This window comes from Somniosus microcephalus, chromosome 1 (assembly GCF_052327205.1).
Source record: "Somniosus microcephalus isolate GS21.2 chromosome 1, FLI_Smic_1.0, whole genome shotgun sequence".
NCBI lineage: Eukaryota > Metazoa > Chordata > Chondrichthyes > Squaliformes > Somniosidae > Somniosus > Somniosus microcephalus.
The window spans coordinates 319,736,083-319,755,417 of record NC_140987.1 but is presented as its reverse complement, the minus strand read 5'-3'; the positions used below and the strand labels follow the sequence as shown (position 1 = coordinate 319,755,417).

The 19,335-nt window shown below is 47.9% G+C and overlaps 1 protein-coding gene across 1 annotated transcript in view; it reads right to left on the bottom strand.

Annotated features, from left to right (window-relative positions):
• Positions 1 to 19,335, bottom strand: part of LOC147124880 (gamma-aminobutyric acid receptor subunit gamma-4-like) — a 782,579-nt gene that overhangs the window by 456,055 nt on the left and 307,189 nt on the right. The window contains exon 3 of the mRNA XM_085994155.1: positions 9,249 to 9,316. Within this exon, the coding sequence (XP_085850281.1) occupies positions 9,249 to 9,316 (68 nt within the window). The remainder of the gene's footprint in view (positions 1 to 9,248; positions 9,317 to 19,335) is intronic.

Genomic DNA, 19,335 nt, shown 5'->3' with positions numbered 1-19,335 from the left:
TTTCAGGAGGTTCTCCGGGATGGGTAGGTTTGACCTTAGCAGACGTCCCATAAGGAGTTGGGCTGGTGACATACCACACTTGAGCGGCGTTGTGCGGTATACAAGCATGCTCTGGTAGAAGTCAGTTCCACTGTCTTTTGCCTTGTACATCAGTCTTTTCACTGTCTGGACCGATTTTTCCACTAGTCCATTGGACTGTGGAAAGTGAGGACTTGACGTTGTGTGGACAAAGTCCCACTCTTTGGCAAAGTGTCGGAAACTTGCATTGTAAAACTGGGGTCCGTTGTCTGTGAAGACCTCGCTTGCCACGCCATGTCTGGAGAATATGGCTTTCATACATCTTATCACAGCATCTGCAGTGGTGGTGTACAGTCTACAAACCTCTGGATACAGGGAGTAATAGTCTGTGACTACAAGATAGTCCTTCCCTTGACATACGAATAGGTCAGCGCCTACCTTCTGGTAAGGTCTGTCTGGCGCTGGGTGTGGCTTTAGTGGTTCTACCGGATTGCTTGCTCGATATTTCAGGCATATTGTGCAGTTTGACACCTCATTTGTCACATCTTGGTTGATTCGTGGCCAGTACATCACCTCTCGTGCTCTTTTCTTACACTTTTCGATTCCCAGATGTCCTCCATGGATCCTTTTTAGCATCTCTTTTCTCAGACTCTTTGGGATAACTATTTTACTTCCTTTGTAGATGATGTCTTCGACCACTGATAGTTCCGCCCTGCAGTTCCAGTACTCTGCCATGTCAGGTGAGCAGTCTTGCTTCATGTTGGGCCATCCATCCAAGATGCTTTTCCTCAGTCGTCTCAGTGTTTCATCTTTGTTTGTCTCAGTCTTTATGAGCTCCATTTTTGCATCTGCTATGGGCAGTGCACTTGTGATCATGTCCACGTAGGCGTTCACTTTTTCATCCATTTTGGTGTTTGCGGGCTCTCCTGGGTCAACAGCTCTGGACAACGTGTCTGCTGTATACATCAGCTTACCCGGTGTGTACGCAACATTCAGTGTATAGCGTTGCAGCCTGATCATCACTCTTTGTATTCTAAGCGAACAGCTATTTAGTGGCTTTTGGAACAATGCAATCAAGGGCTTATGGTCAGTCTCTACACTGATTGCTTGTCCTGACACAAACTGGTGAAATCTTTCACAGGCGTATGTGATGCTGAGCAGCTCCTTTTCTATTTGAGCATATCGCATCTCCGCGTCTGTCATTGAGCGCGATGCATATGCAATAGGTTGCCAGTAGTCATATTTTTGCAGAAGAACGGCACCGAGCCCACTCTGTGATGCATCTGATGATATCTTGATGGGTCTCGCTGGGTCATAAAACCTCAGAACTGGTTCCTCTGTGAGCAGTTTCTTTAGATCGCTCCATGACTTCTCATGCTCATGATTCCATTCCCATTCTATGTTCTTTTCAGTTAGTCGTCTCAGTGGCGCCATCTTTTCTGAGAGGTTGGATATGAATTTACCCATGTAGTTGATCATTCCATTAAACCTCTGCACGTCCTTTTTGCATTGTGGCTTTGGCATATTCTCAATGGCGGACACCTTTCTGGGATCTGGTCTGATGCCCTCACTGCTAAGGATATCTCCCACGAATGTCAGTTCTGTCACCCCGAGCTGGCATTTCCCTCTATTCAGCTTCAGGTTTGTTTTCCTTGTTGCTTCCAGCACGTTTTTCAGTCTCTTGTCATGCTCAGTTCTCGTGGTTCCCCATACTATGATGTCATCCATTGATGTATCAACTCCCTCCAGGTGCTCATAGATCATATGGATAGTTTTGTGATACACTTCAGGAGCTGAGGCAATGCCAAATGGTAACCTTAGGAATCTGTATCTGCCAAGTGGACTGTTGAACGTGTACAGTCTTGAACTTGCCTCGTCCAGCTTCATCTGCCAAAATCCTGATGATGCATCTAACTTGCTGAAATGCTTTGCATTTGCAAACTGTGACATGATTTCCTCACGTGTAGGAAGCTTGAAGTGCTCTCTCTTTATTGCTCTGTTTAGATCTCTTGGATCCAGGCAAATTCTGAGCTTTCCATTCTTTTTGTTCACAACGACGAGCGAACTCACCCACTCAGTTGGCTCATCTATCTTCTGAATCACGTTCAGGCTTTCCATCCTGTCCAACTCTGCCTTCAGTTGCTTTTGAAGAGCAAACGGAACTTTTCTGCATGGATGTATGACCGTTGGCATACTTTTATCTACTCTGATCGTGTGTTCTCCTGGAAGGCAGCCTAGACCCTGAAATAGGTCGTTGTACTCTTTCATGAGTTCATCATAGACTGTCTCTCCTTCACTTTCCACAACGAGGACTCTCTTTACCAGGTTCAGTCTCTCACCGGCTATTAAACCTAATATGGCTTGCACATCCTTTGGCACCACGATTAATGCTATTGTGTGCTCTCTGTCCTTGTGTGTCACTTTGACAATGCATTTTCCTTTCACTGGTATATCAGTACCTGTGTATCCTGTCACTTTCACTTTTATTCCATGTATCTTTGGTCTGGGTCTAATTTTCTTAAAATCAGTCTCTGATATCACATTAACTTGTGCTCCAGTATCCAATTTAAATGGAACATGTATGTCATTCACTTTTAGTGCCAACATCCAGTCTCTTTTTTCTTTTATGTTTTCAGACACGACATCCACATAGAACTCCTCTATCTCGCTTTCATCTAATGCATGGACCTTGCTTTGTTGCACTTGGTTCTTACAGCAACGGGCATAATGGTTGTTTTTGTTGCAACTATTGCATGTTTTACCATATGCTGGACACTTTTTTGGTGGATGCTGTGTACTGCATCGACCACATGACTTTCGATTGCCCCTTTCATTTTTGTTCGCTGGCCACGCCTCTTTTTTCACATTGGCGCTCTTTTTGTTAAACGGTTTGTGTCCGTTCTTTCTCACTGCATCCACGTTGCAGCTACTGTCACTGAACAGTTCCTTTACCTGCGACTTCACAGTCTCTGTAGCTCTACACAGTGCTATGGCTTTTCCCAGGTCTAGATTTTGCTCTCTTAGCAGTCTTTCCCTTAGACCATTATCTGGAATACCACACACCAGTCTGTCTTTTATCTGCGAGTTTGTCAGTCCCCCAAATTCACACGTTTTGCTTCTGTTTCTCAGTTCAGTCAAATACTGATCAATAGTCTCTCCCGTTTTCTGTACACATGTGAAAAATCTGTGCCTCTCAAACGTCACGTTACGTTTAGGTATGCAGTAGGCCTCAAACTGTTCCATTATTTTATCCAACTTCATTTTGTCTCCATCAGCAGCGAATGTGAAGTTATTATACACCTCCAGCGCTTCATCACCCACGACATGTAAGAACACTGACGCTTTCATTTTATCACTTTTCTCGTCAGCTCCGATTGCCGCTAAATACAACTCCAAATGATGTTTGAACCTCCTCCAATTTTCAGCCACATTACCTGTCAACTGAAGCTTTGCCGGTGGGAGTAAGCCTTCCATTTTTCACTTCGTTAGCTATTCTCCAAAGGTAAGTAACAATGTTCTCTTTTGGCTTGCTAATATGTGGAGAGCTGATTTAACTTCAGATTTTTCCTCTTCATCTCTTTCAATCACTTCTGACACCATGTATCGATTTGTATGTGGGTTCAATGACGACACATTCATGAAAGAGAATGTCTTTTAATCTAAAGCTTGTTCATCTCTGTTAACTGCATTACAAGAGACACCATGTTAGAGATCCATCTAAAACGAAACTAAAACTAAACTCTCTCTCTCTCACATGCCCTCTGCTGGTCAGGCATAAATAATCAAACAGGCAAATACCATCACTATTTGCTGATATCATTACAGACACTAGACACTGTCTGTCCCACACTGAGAAAAGGACCAACACTGGACACTGTCTGATCCACACTGAATACAGGGCAAACATTAGACACTGTCTGATCCACACTGAGTACATGGTAAAAATACAGTGCACTCTCTGATCCACACAGAGTGCAGGGCAAAGAGTGGACACTGTCTGATCCACACTGAGTACAGGGGAAACTCTGGACACTGTCTGATCCACACTGAGTAAAGGGCAGACTCTGGACACTCTCTCATCCACACTGAATATTGTGCAAACACTGGACACTGTCTGATCCACACTGAATATTGTGCAAACACTAGACACTGTCTGATCTGCACCAGGCAGTAACTGGACACTGTCTGATCCACACTGAATACAGGGCAGACACTGGACACTGTCTGATCCACATTGAATACAGGGCAAACACTGGACACTGTCTGCTCCACACTGGGCAGATACTGGATACTCTCTGATCCACACTGTGTACAGGGCAGACACTGGACACTCTCTGATCCACACTGAGTACAGGGCAGACACTGGACACTGTCTGTTCCCTCTGAATACAGGGCAAACACTAGACACTGTCTGTTCACACTGACTACAGGTTAAACACTGGAAACTGTCTGATCCACACTGAGTACAGGGCAACACTGGACACTGTCTGGCCCTCAATGAGTAGAGGGCAAACACTGGACACTGTCTGATCCACACTGAGTACTGGGCAAACCTTGGACACTGTCTGATCCACACTGAATACAGGGCAAACACTAGACACTGTCTGTTCACACTGACTACAGGTTAAATACTGGAAACTGTCTGATCCACACTGAGCACAGGGCAACACTGGACACTGTCTGATCTACACTGAGTACAGGGAAAGACAGGACACAGTCTGATCTACACTGAGTGCTGGTTAAACACTGGAAACTGTCTGATCCACACTGAATACAGTGCAAAAACGGGACACTGTCTGATCCACACTGAATACAGGGCAAACACGGGAAACTGTCTGATCCACACTGAGTACAGGGAAACACTGGAAAATGTCTGATCCACCTTTAATACAGGGCAAACACTGGACACAGTCTGATCCACAATGACTACAGGGCAAACACTGGACAATGTCTGATCCACACTGAATACAGGGCAAACACTAGACACTGTCTGTGCACACTGAGTACAGGTTAAACACTGGACACTGTCTGATCCACACTGAGTACAGGGCAATCACTGAACACTGTCTGATCCACACTGACTGCAGCACAAACACTGGACAATGCCTGATCCACTCTGAATACAGGGCAAACACTGGACACTGTCTGATGCACACTGAGTACAGGGCAATCACTGGATGCTGTCTGATCCACACTCAATACAGGGTAAACACTGGACACTGTCTGACCCACACTGAGTACAGGGCAGCCCCGGGACACTGATCTATACTGAGTACAAGGCAAACACTGGACACTAGTACGATAGCAAAATACTGCAGATGTTGGAAATCCGAAACACTGGACACTGTCTGATCCACACTGAGTGCAGGTCAAAAACTCAACACTCTGTGATCCACACTGAGTACCGGGCAGACACTGGAATCTCTCTGATCCATACTGAGTACAAGACAGACACTGGGCACTGTGTGATCTACACTGTGTACAGGGCAGACACTGGACACTGTCGGAACCACACTGAATACAGGGCAGACACTGGACTCTGTCTGTCCCACACTGAATAAAGGACAAACACTTGACACTGTCTGATCCACACTGTATACAGGGTAAAAATATTGTACACTCTCTGATCCACACTGAGTACAGGGCAAATGCTGGACACTGTCTGATCCACACTGAGTACAGGGCAATGACTGGACACTGTCTGATCCACACTGAATACATGGCAAACACTGGAAACTGTCTGATCAACACTGAGTACAGGGCAAACACTGGACACTGTCTGATCAGCACTGAGTACAGGGCAAACACTGGACACAGTCTGATCCACACTAAGTACATGGAAGACACTGGACACTGTCTTATCCACACTGAGTACAGGTCAGACACAAGACACGGTTTGATCTACACTGAGTTCAAGGCAGACTCTGGACACTGTCTGATCCACACTGAATATTGTGCAAACACTGGATACTGTCTGATCCACACTGAATATTGTGCAAACACTGGACACTGTCTGATCCACACTGAATATTGTGCAAACACTGGACACTGTCTGATCCACACTGAATATTGTGCGAACACTGGACACTGTCTGATCCGCACCGGGCAGTAACTGGACACTGTCTGATCCATACTGAATATAGGGCAGACACAGGACACTGTCTGATCCACACTGAATACAGGGCAAACACTGGACACTCTCTGATCCACACTGAGTACAGGGCAGACACTGGACACTGTTTGATCTACACTGACTACAAGGCAGACTCTGGACACCGTCTGGCCCTCAATGAGTAGAGGACAAACACTGGACACTGACTGATCCACACTGAGTACTGGGGAAACCTTGGACACTGTCTGATTCACACTGAATACAGGACAAACACTAGACACTGCCTGTTCACGCTGAGTACAAGTTAAACACTGGCCACTGTCTGATCCACACTGAGTACAGGGCAATCACTGGATACTGTCTGATCCACACTCAATACAGGGCAAACACTGGCCACTGTCTGATCCACACTGAGTACCGGGCAGACACTGGACACTGTCTGATCCATACTGAGTACAGGGCAGACACTGGACACTGTCTGATCCACACTGATTACAGTGCTGACACTGGATTCTGTTTGATCTACATTGAGTACAAGACAGACACTGGGCACTGCCTGATCTACACTGAGTAAAGGACCAACACTGGGTACTGTCTGATCCACACTGAATACAGGGCAAACATTAGACACTGTCTGATCCACACTGAGTACAGGGGAAACTCTGGACACTGTCTGATCCACACTGAGTACATGGCAAACACTGGACACTGTCTGATCAACACTGAGTACAGGGCAAACACTGGACACTGTCTGATCAGCACTGAGTACAGGGCAAACACCGGACACAATCTGATCCACACTAAGTACATGGAAGACACTGGACGCTGTCTTATCCACATTGAGTGCAGGGCAGACACAAGACACGGTTTGATCTACACTGAGTTCAAGGCAGACACTGGACACTGTCTGATCCGCACTCAGTTAAGGGCAGACACTGGACACTGTCTGATCCACACTGAATATTGTGCAAACACTGGACACTGTCTGATCCACACTGGGCAGACGCTGGACACTGTCTGATCCACACTGAGTACTGTGCAAACACTGGACACTGTCTGATCCACACCGGGCAGACACTGGATACTCTCTGATCCACACTGAGTACAGGGCAGACACTGGACACTGTCTGATCCACACTGAATACTGTGCAAACACTGGACACTGTCTGATCCACACCGGGCAGACACTGGATACTCTCTGATCCACACTGAGTACAGGGCAGACACTGGACATTCTCTGATCCACACTGAGTACAGGGCAGACACTGGACACTGTTTGATCTACACTGAGTACAAGACAGACTCTGGACACCGTCTGGCCCTCAATGAGTAGAGGGCAAACACTGGACACTGTCTGATCCACACTGAGTACTGGGCAAGCCTTGGACACTGTTTGATCTACACTGAGTACAGGGCAAACACTGGACGCTGTCTGATCCACACTGAATACAGTGCAAACACTAGACACTGTCTGTTCACACTGAGTACAGGTTAAACACTGGAGACTGTCTGATCCACACTGAGTACAGTGCAATCACTGGACACTGTCTGATCCATACTCAATACAGGGCAATCACTGGATACTGTCTGATCCACACACAATACAGGGCAAACACTGGCCACTCTCTGATCCACACTGAGTGCAGGGCAATCACTGGATACTGTCTGATCCACACTCAATACAGGGCAAACACTGGCCACTGTCTGATCCACACTGAGTACCAGGCAGACACTGGCCACTGTCTGATCCACACTGAGTACAGGGCAATCACTGGACACTGTCTGATCCACACTCAATACAGGGCAAACACTGGCCACTGTCTGATCCACACTGAGTACAGGTTAAACACTGGATACTGTCTGATCCACGCTGAATACAGGGCAAACATTAGACACTGTCTGATCCACACTGAGTACAGGGGGAACTCTAGACACTGTCTGATCCACACTGAGTACAGGGCAAACACTGGACACTGTTTGATCCACACTGAGTACAGGGCAAAGACTGGACACTGTCTGATCCACACTGAATACATGGCAAACACTGGACACTGTCTGATCAACACTGAGTACAGGGCAAATACTGGACACTGTCTGATCAGCACTGAGTACAGGGCAAACACCGGACACAATCTGATCCACACTAAGTACATGGAAGACACTGGACACTGTCTGATCCACACTGAATACTGTGCAAACACTGGACACTGTCGATCCACACCGGGCAGACACTGGATACTCTCTGATCCACACTGACTACAGGGCAGACACTGGACACTCTCTGATCCACACTGAGTACAGGGCAGACACTGGACACTGTTTGATCTACACTGAGTACAAGACAGACTCTGGACACCGTCTGGCCCCCAATGAGTAGAGGGCAAACACTGGACACTGTCTGTTCAATACTGAATACAGGGAAAACACTGGACGCTGTCTGATCCACACTGAATACAGTGCAAACACTAGACACTGTCTGTTCACACTGAGTACAGGTTAAACACTGGAGACTGTCTGATTCACACTGAGTACAGTGCAATCACTGGACACTGTCTGATCCACACTCAATACAGGGCAAACACTGGACGCTGTCTGATCCACACTGAGTACAGGGCAAACACTGGACACTGTCTGATCCACACTGAGTACAGGGCAGAGCCAGGACACTGATCTACACTGAGTACAGTGCAAACACTGGAAACTGCCTGATCCGCACTGAGTGCAGATCAAAACTCGACACTGTCTGATCCACACTGCGTACCGGGCAGACACTGGACACTGTCTGATTCATAATGAGTACAGGGCAGACACTGGACACTGTCTGATCCACACTGAGTACAGGGCATACACTGGATTCTGTTTGATCTACACTGAGTACAAGACAGACACTGGGCACTGTCTGATCTACACTGAGTACAGGGCAGACACTGGACACTGTCTGAACCACACTGAATACAGGGCAAACACTGGACAATATCTCATCCACACTGAGTACAGGGCAGACATTGGGCACTCTCTGATCCACACCGCGCAGACACTGGCTCTGTCAGATCCACACCGTGTACTGGAATATCCCTAAGTTCACAACCTCCACCCACCTCTCCCAGGAGTCACTTACCATTTGAATAACGGACACTGGGCCAATGCTGTTCACATAAATGTCGACATCAATAACAATCGGTTTTACTGAAAAATAAAAACACAGTGAGCACCATCATTAGCAAATGTTACAATTTTATTTCAAGCTACAATTACTGAGTGCAAAATACTTACTCTAGAAAATTACAAAGAGACCATTTGTTATTAAGAAATACGGTTTTTCATTAATTAATTCTGAGTCAGAAGGTCTTGGTTTTAAATAATCTTCCAGGACTTGAGCACATAATCCAGGCAGTGCTGTAATGAGGGAGTGCTGCGCTGATGGAGGTGCCGTCTTTCAGATTAGACATTAAATTGAGGCCCCGTCTGCCCTCTCAGGTGGGTGTAAAAAGCGGAAATTTTAGAAGTCAAAGAAAAATGAGAAGGCAAATGTGCAGTGTAGCGATAGGGGTGATGATAACCAGACAGGGACAGAGCGTATACACAAAAGAGTGCATCAGAAAGAGGGTTCAGAGTAGGGAAAAATGGTAAAAAGACAACATTAAAAGCTCTATATCTGAATGCATGCAGCATTCATAACAATATAGATGATTTGACAGCACAAATAGAACTAAATGGGTATGATCTGATAGCCATTACAGAGACGTGGTTGCAAGGTGGCCAAGGCTGGGAACTGAGTATACAGGGGTATTTGCCATTACGTAAGGATAGGCAGAAAGGACAAGGAGGTGGTTTAGCTCTGTTAATAAGGGATGAGATCAATGCAGTAATGAGAAATGATATTTGCTCAGAAGATCAAGACATAGAATCAGTTTGGTTGCAGATAAGAAATAATAAGGGTAATAAGTCCTGGTGGGTGTGGTCTACAGGCGCCCAAACAGTAGCCACGCTGTAGGACAGAGTATAAATCATGAAATAATAGAGGCTTGTAAGGAAGGTACGACTATAATCATGGGAGATTTTTAATCTTCATATTGATTGGGCAAAGCAAATTGGCAAAGGTAGACTTGAGGAAGAGTTCTTAAAGTGTATACGGGATGGTTTCTTGGAACAATATATTGTGGAACCCACCAGGGAGAAAACTATTTTAGATCTGGTAATGTATAACGAGGCTGGATTAATTAATGATCTCGAAGTGAAGGATCTTCTTGGGAAGAGTGATCATAGCATGGTAGAATTTCAAATTCAGTTTGAGGGTGAGAAAGCTAGGTCTCAAACTAGTGTCCTGAACTTAAACAAAGGTAATTACAAAGGTATGAAGGCAGACTTGGTTAAAGTGGACTGGGAAAATATATTACAAGGTAAGACTGTAGAAAAGCAGTGGCAAACATTTAAGGAGATATTTCATAACTCTCAGCAAAGATATATTCCAGTGAGAAAGAAAGACTCTAAGAGAAGGATGAACCATCCGTGACTAACTAAAGGATGATATCAAATTGAAAATAAAATCATACAATGTTGGGAAGAATAGTGAAAGGCCAGAGGATTGGGACATTTTTTAAAACCAGCAAAGGATGACTAAAAAAATGATAAAGAGAATATAGCTTATGAGAGTAAGCTAGCAAGAAATATAAAAACAGACAGTAAGAGCTTTTACAGGTATATAAAAAGGAAGAGAGTAGCTAAAGTAAATGTTGGTCCCCTAGAGGATGAGTCTGGGGAATTAATAATGGGAAACAGGGAAATGGCGGAGACTTTGAACAAATATTTTGTATCAGTCTTCACGGTAGAAGACACTAAAAGCATTCCAATAATGGATAATCGAGGGGCTATCGGGGTGGGAGGGAACTTAAAACAATCTCTATCACTAGAGAGAAAGTACTAGGCAAACTAATGGGACTAAACATGGACAAGTCCCCTGGACCCAATTGTCTGCATCCTAGAGTCTTAAAAGAGGTGGCTGCAGAGATAGTGGATGCATTGGTTGTAATCTACCCAAATTCCCTGAATTCTGGAGAGGTCCCAGTGGATTGGAAAACCGCAAATGTAACGCCCCTATTTAAGAAAGGAGGGAGGCAGAAAGCAGGCAACTATCGACCAGTTAGCCTAACATCTGTCATTGGGAAAATGCTCAAGTCCATCATTAAGGAAGTGGTAGCAGGACATTTAGAAAATCATAATATAGTCAAGCAGAGTCAGCATGGATTTATGAAAGGGAAATCATGTTTGACAAATTTGCTGGAATTCTTTGAGGATGTAATGAGCAGGGTAGATGAAGGGGAACCAGTAGATGTCGTATATTTGGATTTCCAGAAGGCATTCAATTAGGTGCCACATAAAAGGTTACTACACAAGATAAGAGCTCACGGGGTTGGGGGTAATATATTAGCATGGATAGCGGATTGGCTAACTAACAGAAAACAGAGAGTCGGGATAAATGGGTCATTTTCAGGTTGGCAAACTGTAACTAGTGGGGTGCCACAGAGATCAGTGCTGGGGCCTCAACTATTTACAATCTATATTAATGACATGGATGAAGGGACCGAATGTAATGTAGCCAAATTTGCTGATGATACAAAGATAGGTGGGAAAGCAAATTGTGTGGAGGACGCAAAGAATCTCCAAAGGGATATAGATAGGCTAAGTGAGTGGGCAAAAATCTGGCAGATGGAGTTTAATGTGGGAAAATGCAAGGTTATCCACTTTAATAGGAAAAATAAAAAAACAAATTTTTATTTAAATGGGGAGAGATTACAAAATGTTGAGGTACAGAGGGATCTGCGGTCCTTGTACATGAATCACAAAAAGTTAGCATGCAGTTACAGCAAATAATTAGGAAGGCAAATGGAATGTTGGCCTTTATTGCAAAGGGAATGGAGTATAAAAGTAGGGAAGTCTTGTTACAACTGTACAGGGCAATGATAAGACCACACCTGGAGTACTACGTACAGTTTTGGTCTCCTTATTTAAGGAAGGATATACTTGCTTTGGAGGCAGTTCAGAGAAGGTCCAAGAAGTTAATTCCTGAGATGAAGGGGTTGTCTTATGAAGAAAGGTTGAGCAGGTTGGGTCTATATTCATTGGAGTTTAGAAAAATGAGAGGGGATCTTATTGAAACATTTAAGATTTTGAAGGGGCTTGACAGGGTAGATGCAGAGAGGATGTGTCCCCTCATGGGGGAATCTAGAACGAGGGGGCATAATTTCAGAATAAGGGGGCACCCTTTTAAATTGGAAATTAGGAGAAATTTCTTCTATCAGAGGGTCGTGAATCTTTGGAATTCTCTTCCCCAGAGAGCTGTGGAGGCTGGGTCATGGAATATATTTAAGGTGGAAATAGACAGACTTTTGAATGGTAAGGGAGTCAAGGGTTATGGAGAATGGGCAGGGAAGTGGAGTTGAGGCCAAGAACAGATCAGCCATGATCTTATTTAATGGCGGAGCAGGCTCGAGGGCCAAATGACCTACTCCTGCTCCTATAGAGTCATAGAGTCATAGAGTTATACAGCACAGAAAGAGGCCCTTCAGCCCATTGTGTCTGCACCGGCCATCAAGCCCTATCTATTCTAATCCCATGTTCCAGCACTTGGTCCGTAGCCTTGTGTGCTATGGCATTTCAAGTGCTCATCTAAATGCTTCTTGAATGTTGTGAGGGTTCCTGCCTCTACCACCCTTTCAGGCAGTGAGTTCCAGATTCCAACCACTCTCTGGGTGAAAATGTTTTTCCTCAAATCCCCTCTAAACCTCCTGCCCCTTACTTTGAAACTATGCCCCCTGGTTATTGACCCCTCTACTAAGGGGAAAAGTTCCTTTCTATCGACCCTATCTATGCCCCTCATAATTTTGTACACCTCAATCAGGTCCCCCGTCAGCCTTCTCTGCTCTAAGGAAAACAACCCCAGCCAGTCCAGTCTCTCTTCATAGCTGAAGCACTCCAGCCCAGGTAACATCCTGGTGAATCTCCTCTGCACCCTCTCCAATGCAATCACATCCTTCCTATAGTGTGGTGACCAGAACTGCACACAGTATTCCAGCTGTGGCCTAACTAGCGTTTTGTACAGCTCCATCATAACCACTCTGCTCTTATATTCTATGCCTCGGCTAATGAAGGCAAGTATCCCATATGCTCCTACATCTTATGTTCTTATTGTAGGAATTGCCCAATTCCTATCTAAGAACTGAGGCCGACTCAGGCGATCAAACAAACAAGTTTTAATGCAGAACTAACGAGTTTAAACAGTTTGTCGAGGTCGATACAGGAGAACCACGAAAGCAGGTCTTTGCTGGTCGGAGGCTCCACGAGGACTGCCAGGGCATCATGACGTCATCACGTTTCTCCCACGCTTGGGTGGTCACGTGATTAGCGGCATGATGTCATCGCGTTTACCCACGCTTTGCCGCAGTCTTAAAGGGACCACGCCTTGTGCATGCAAACAGTATGTACAAACACAGAAATCACTAACAGACTGGTACAGGCTTAGGTTGAAGTAAAACCTCGTTAAAGGGAATTATGTACAGTTGCTCAAAGTCCCTCAATGGCTCTGCCACATGCGCCCCCCCAGAATTCTCTTTAACGGAAAAAGTCAAATGGTGAAGGGGTCTGACAAGCCTGTCAGAACGACTCCTGTACTCCCGAAGCAGAGGCTGCTGGACGGCTGGCAGTCGAGCGGGCGATTGCACTTGATCCGGTGTGACGACGATGGGTGGCCGACCTCGTCTTGGCGGCTGTGCTGTCTCGACGGGGCAGTCGAGGTCCAAGTGTGCCGGCTTTAAACGGTCGACTGAAGTGTGGTCCGGTTTACCACCGACATCGACCTTGAAGGTTTTGTCTCCTGCCTCTAACACCCGGAAAGGACCTGTATACGGGGCCTTGAGCAGATCCCGATGCCTTTTTAAGTTCTGTGGGCACGTGCGATCGCTGAAGCCCGTGGCGTGACGTGGGGACCGGCGCAAAACATCTGGCTGCCTCCTGGTGACTGTTAAGCTGGCCTGACGTGGACCATGGCTCCGTCGGCGTTGGCAGGAAATCCCCTGGGACTCGCAGCGGCTGACCATAAACCAACTCTGCAGAGGAAGAGTGAAGCTCTTCTTTGGGAGCCGTGCGAAGGCCCAACAGAACCCACGGTAGCTTGTCCACCCATCCAGCGTCCTGGAAGCTGGCCCTCAGTGCGGCTTTCAGCGATCTGTGAAAACATTCACAGAGGCCATTCGCTTGAGGGTGGTAGGCTGTAGTGCAGTGCAATTTGACGCCGAGTCCCTGAGCCACTGCATTCCAGAGTTCGGAGGAAAACTGCGGTCCTCGATCCGAAGAAATATCAGCGGGCACTCCAAAATGGGCGACCCAGGAAGAAATGAACGCCCTGGCCATGTCCGCCGAAGTAGTGGATGACAGGGGCACCGCTTCTGGCCATCTGGTGGTGCGGTCTACCATGGTCAGAATGTGAGAAAACCATGGGAAGGTGGAAGTGGTCCTACCAGGTCCACATTGACGTGGTCAAAACGCCGCTCCGGAACCGTGAAGGTGGCCAATGGGGCCTTGACGTGGCGCTGTATCTTGGCCTTTTAGCAGACGACGCAGGTGTTGGCCCAGTCACGGACATCCTTATGCATGCCATGCCAAACGAATTTAGCCGACGTGAGCTTCTGCGAGGCCTTCATCCCTGGGTGCGACAACCCATGTATGGCTTCGAAAACCTTGCGGCGCCAGGCGACTGGCACGACAGGGCGAGGGTCCCGTACGGAGACGTCACACAGCAGCGTGGTACCTGCTGAATGGAACTCGATGAAAAAGGGTTTCGACCCAAAACGTCAACTCAAATTTCTCTCCACGGATGTTGCCTGACCTGCTGAGTTTTCCAGCATTTTCTGTTGTTATTTCGGATTTCCAGCATCTGCAGTATTTTGCTATCGTATGGAGACTAGTGATGTTGGCTCGGTAAGCCTGAACTTCTGGGTCCGAGACTTGGTCCACCGCCATGAGGGCGTAGTCGATGCCCAGATGGACTGCATTGACAGTCGCGCGGGAGAGGCAGTCTGCCACCAGGTTGTCCCTACCGGCCACGTGCTTGATATCCGTAGTAAATTCGGATATGTAATTCGGTTGACGCTGCTGTCGGGATGACCATGGTTCGGCGGTCTTGGCCATGGCAAAGGTGAGTGGCTTGTGGGCCACAAAAGCGGTGGAAGGACGTCCTTCCAGCAAGAACCGAAAATGGCGGATGGCCAGAAAAAGGGCTAGCAACTCCCGGTCGAAAGTGCTATAGGATCTTTCATTCCGTCTAAGTTGCCGGCTGAAGAACGGCAATGGCTGCCATGTCCCGTTCACCCATTGCTCCTGTACGGTGCCGATTGTGTAGTCTGACGCGTCGGCGGTGAGGGCGATGGTGGCTCCTGGTAATGGGTGTGCCAGCATGGTCGCGCTGGCTAAGGCGCCTTTGGTGTCAGTGAACGCTCGGACCATGTCAACCGACCAGTCTATCGGGTCCTTGCCTGTCCTGCCCTTGAGGGCCTCATACAGGGGCTGCATGAGCAGTGCTGCCTTAGGCACGAAACAGTGATAAAAGTTTACCATGCCTAGGAATTCCTGCAGGGCCTTTATGTTCTGCGGGTGTGGAAAGGATGTCACCGCCTCTACCTTCGTTTGCAAAGGAACCGCCCCCTCTGCAGTGATGTAATGCCCCAGGAAATCGATTTGTTGCAGGCCAAACTGGCACTTAGCCGGGTTGATAATCAGGCCATGTTGGCTGAGGCGTGGAAACAGGGAGCGTAGGTGACAGAGATGTTCCTCTTTGGTGGAGCTGGCGATCAGAATGTCATCCAGATAGATGAAGATGAAGTTGAGGTCCCGCAGCACGGAATCCATCAGGCGCTGGAAAGCCTGGGCGGCGTTCTTTAAGCCAAATGGCATGCGCAGAAATTTGAAGAGGCCGAATGGGGTGATGACCGCGGTCTTCTGGATTCTGTGGGTGCGCTGGGACCTGGTGGTAGCCCCGGACGAGGTCAACTTTGGAGAAGAAGCTGCATCCTGCCAAATGGGCAGAGAAATCTTGGATGTGGGGGATCGGGTACCGATCCGGAGTGGTGGCGTCGTTCAGGCGTCGATAGTCGCCGCAAGGTCGCCATCCGCCGCCAGGCTTCGGAACGATATGAAGTGGTGAAGACCAGGAACTATTCGACCGGCGAATAATCCCTAAACGTTCCATGGTGGCGAACTCCGCCTTTGCAACCGCCAGCTTGCCAGGATCCAGGCGCCGAGCTCGCGTGTAGACCGGGGGACCATTGGTGGTGATGTGGTGTTCCACACCATGTTTCGTGGCCGTGGAGGAGAACGTCGGTCTCGTCAGGTTGGGAAATTCTGCGAGCAGACGGGCGAACTCGTCGGGAGTCGGGAAAGCACAGGCGACCGTGCGTGACGTAGTGTTACTGCGGTAACAGGGGATGGAATTGAAGGTTGCCGCGTTGATCAACCGTCGGTTTTTCACGTCGACCAGGAGGCTGTTGGCGCACAGGAAATCCGTGCCGACAATGGGTTGAGAAACCTTGGCCGTAACGAACTCCCAGTGAAAATGTTGCCCCCCGAAGCAAACCTCCACACGCCGTCTGCCGAACGTCCAAATCGCTCCGCGATTGGCCGCTTGAAGGGCGAGGCCGTGCTTCCCTGCCTGAACATTGAGGGGGGAAGCTGGCAATATGCTGCACTGCGCTCCAGTGTCGCACAGAAAACGACGGCCGGAGAGCGTGTCGGTAATGAAAAGCAGCTTGCCCGCGTTGCCGATCGCCATGGCGGCCGCGGGGCGCCCATTAGACCCGTTCCTCATTATTCGCAGTTGTTTTATTATTTGGGGAAAGCTGCAGGGAGGACGGCACCGTCTTGCCTTCGCGCCGAAGTGCGCGTGGTAGAAACACAGCCCTGTTGACCGACGAGCTGTGGCGGCGTCTGTGGGGGAGGGGTGCCTCGTGGCAGCTTCCGCGGGGGATGGGCACCTCGTGGCGGTGCAGTACTGCTGCGTGACTGCGAATATTTTGTCCACCTCTGCCGCAAGTGCCGCGCAGTCTTCTACCTCGGATCTGGCCAGGGCAGCTTGTACCTGCTCAGGCAGCTGGCTGAGGAAGAGTTCCCGGAAAAGGAAGCATTCTGGTTCGGAGCCCAGGAGTGTGAGCATTTGGCTCATCAATTCCGAAGGCTTGGAGTCCCCCAGCCCGGGCATGGCGAGCAATCGATGTGCGCGCTCAGATTTAGTGAGCCCGAATACTTGCAGCAACCGCGCCTTGATGGTATCATACTTGCCCTCCGTTGGAGGGTTCTCGAGGAGGCTGATGATCCGCGAGGCGGTGGAGCTTTCGAGTGCCGAGACCACGTAGAAGTATTTAGTTTCATCTGCAACGATGCTTCTCAGAGTGAACTGGGCTTCGACCTGGATGAACCACGAGGTCGCCTGCTGCTCCCAGAACTGCGGTAGCTTCAATGAAACGGCGTTGTCCTCCATGTAGTGTTCTTTTTGCGAAAAACGTTCACAAAAGACGGGGTCACCAATGTAGGAATTGCCCAATTCCTATCTAAGAACTGAGGTCAACTCAGGCGATCAAACAAACAAGTTTTAATGCAGAACAAACGAGTTTAAACAGTTTGTCGAGATCGATACAGGAGAACCACGAAAACAGGTCTTTGCTGGTTGGAGGCTCCACGAGGACTGCCAGGGCGGTCCCGTGGATGGCGTCATAATGTCATCACGTTTCTCCCGCGCTTGGGTGGTCACGTGATTGGGGCATGACGTCATCGCGTTTACCCGCGCTTTGCCGCAGTCTTAAAGGGACCGCGCCCCATGCATGCAAACAGTATGTACAAACACAGAAATCACTAACAGACTGGTACAGGCTTAGGTTGGAGTAAAACCTCGTTAAAGGGAATTATGTACAGTTGCTCAAAGTCCCTCAGTGGCTCTGCTACATTATCAAAGATCACATGGCACTATTGGAAGAAGAGCAGAGGAGTTCTCCCCAGTGTTCTGGCCAATATTTATCTCTTAAATAACATCAAAAAACAGATTATCTGTTCATTATCACATTTACCATTTTGTGGGACCTTGCTGTACACAAAGTGCTGCTGTGATTGCAGGAAACACACACAGTGACTGCACTTCAAGAGTATTTGATTGGCTGTAAGGGCCTTTGGTTGTGCTGAGGATGTGAAAGGTGCTATATAAATGCAAATTATTTTCTTCACTCCTGGTTGGGATCGAAGGAAAAGGTTTGTTGTCTGATAGATGATCGATCCCAGTCTCACCTCCAGCTTCCGGCCTCCCTCGTTCTTTCTCCTTTCTCTTTCACTCTTTAACCCAACCTGCCTCGTTTCTATTTTATTTATACTGCTATGGTCCTCTGAGCTTTTCTCTCTTGTTGGTTCTGAGCTCTAAATCCCCAACCTACTAACTCTGCTTCCTTTCTGCATCCTCACTGTTGAAGTTAAAGGGGTAATTTTAAACCACAAGGATGGGTGGGCTGGGGTGGGTGGGGTTCTCAAGCGTGACCCCTACCCACCTCCAATCTGCCTTCTTCCGGTTTTAATGGAGGCAGGTGGGGGGGGCGGGGCGGGAGACTAATCCACTCTCAGGAGACGGGTTGGTCACTGAAATCTATAAGAAGGCTGCATGTCTGAATTTTTATTTTTAACTCATGGAGACCGGGAATCCTGTCAGGTAAATTTTTTTTTATTTGTTTATGGGATGTGGGCGTCGCTGGCAAGGCCCATCCATAATTGCCCTTGAGAAGGCCACCTTCTTGAACCGCTGCTGTCTGTGTGGTGAACATACTCCCACAGTGCTGCTAGGGAGGGAGTTCCAGGACTTTGACCCACGACGATGAAGGATCAGCGATATACTTCCAAGTCCAGATGGTGTAAGTCTTGGAGGGGGAATTGGTGGTGTTCCCATGCGCCTGCTGTCCTTGTCCTTCTAGGTGGAAGAGGTCCTGGGTTTAGGAGGTGCTGTCGAAGAAGCCTTGGCGAGTTGCTGCAGTGCATCTTGTAGATGGTACACACTGCAGCCATGGTACACTGGTGGTGGAGGGAGTGAATGTTTATGGTGGTGGATGGGGTGCCAATCAAGTGGGCTGCTTTATTCTAGATGGTGTTGAGCTTCTTGATTGCTGTTGCAGCTGCACTCATCCAGG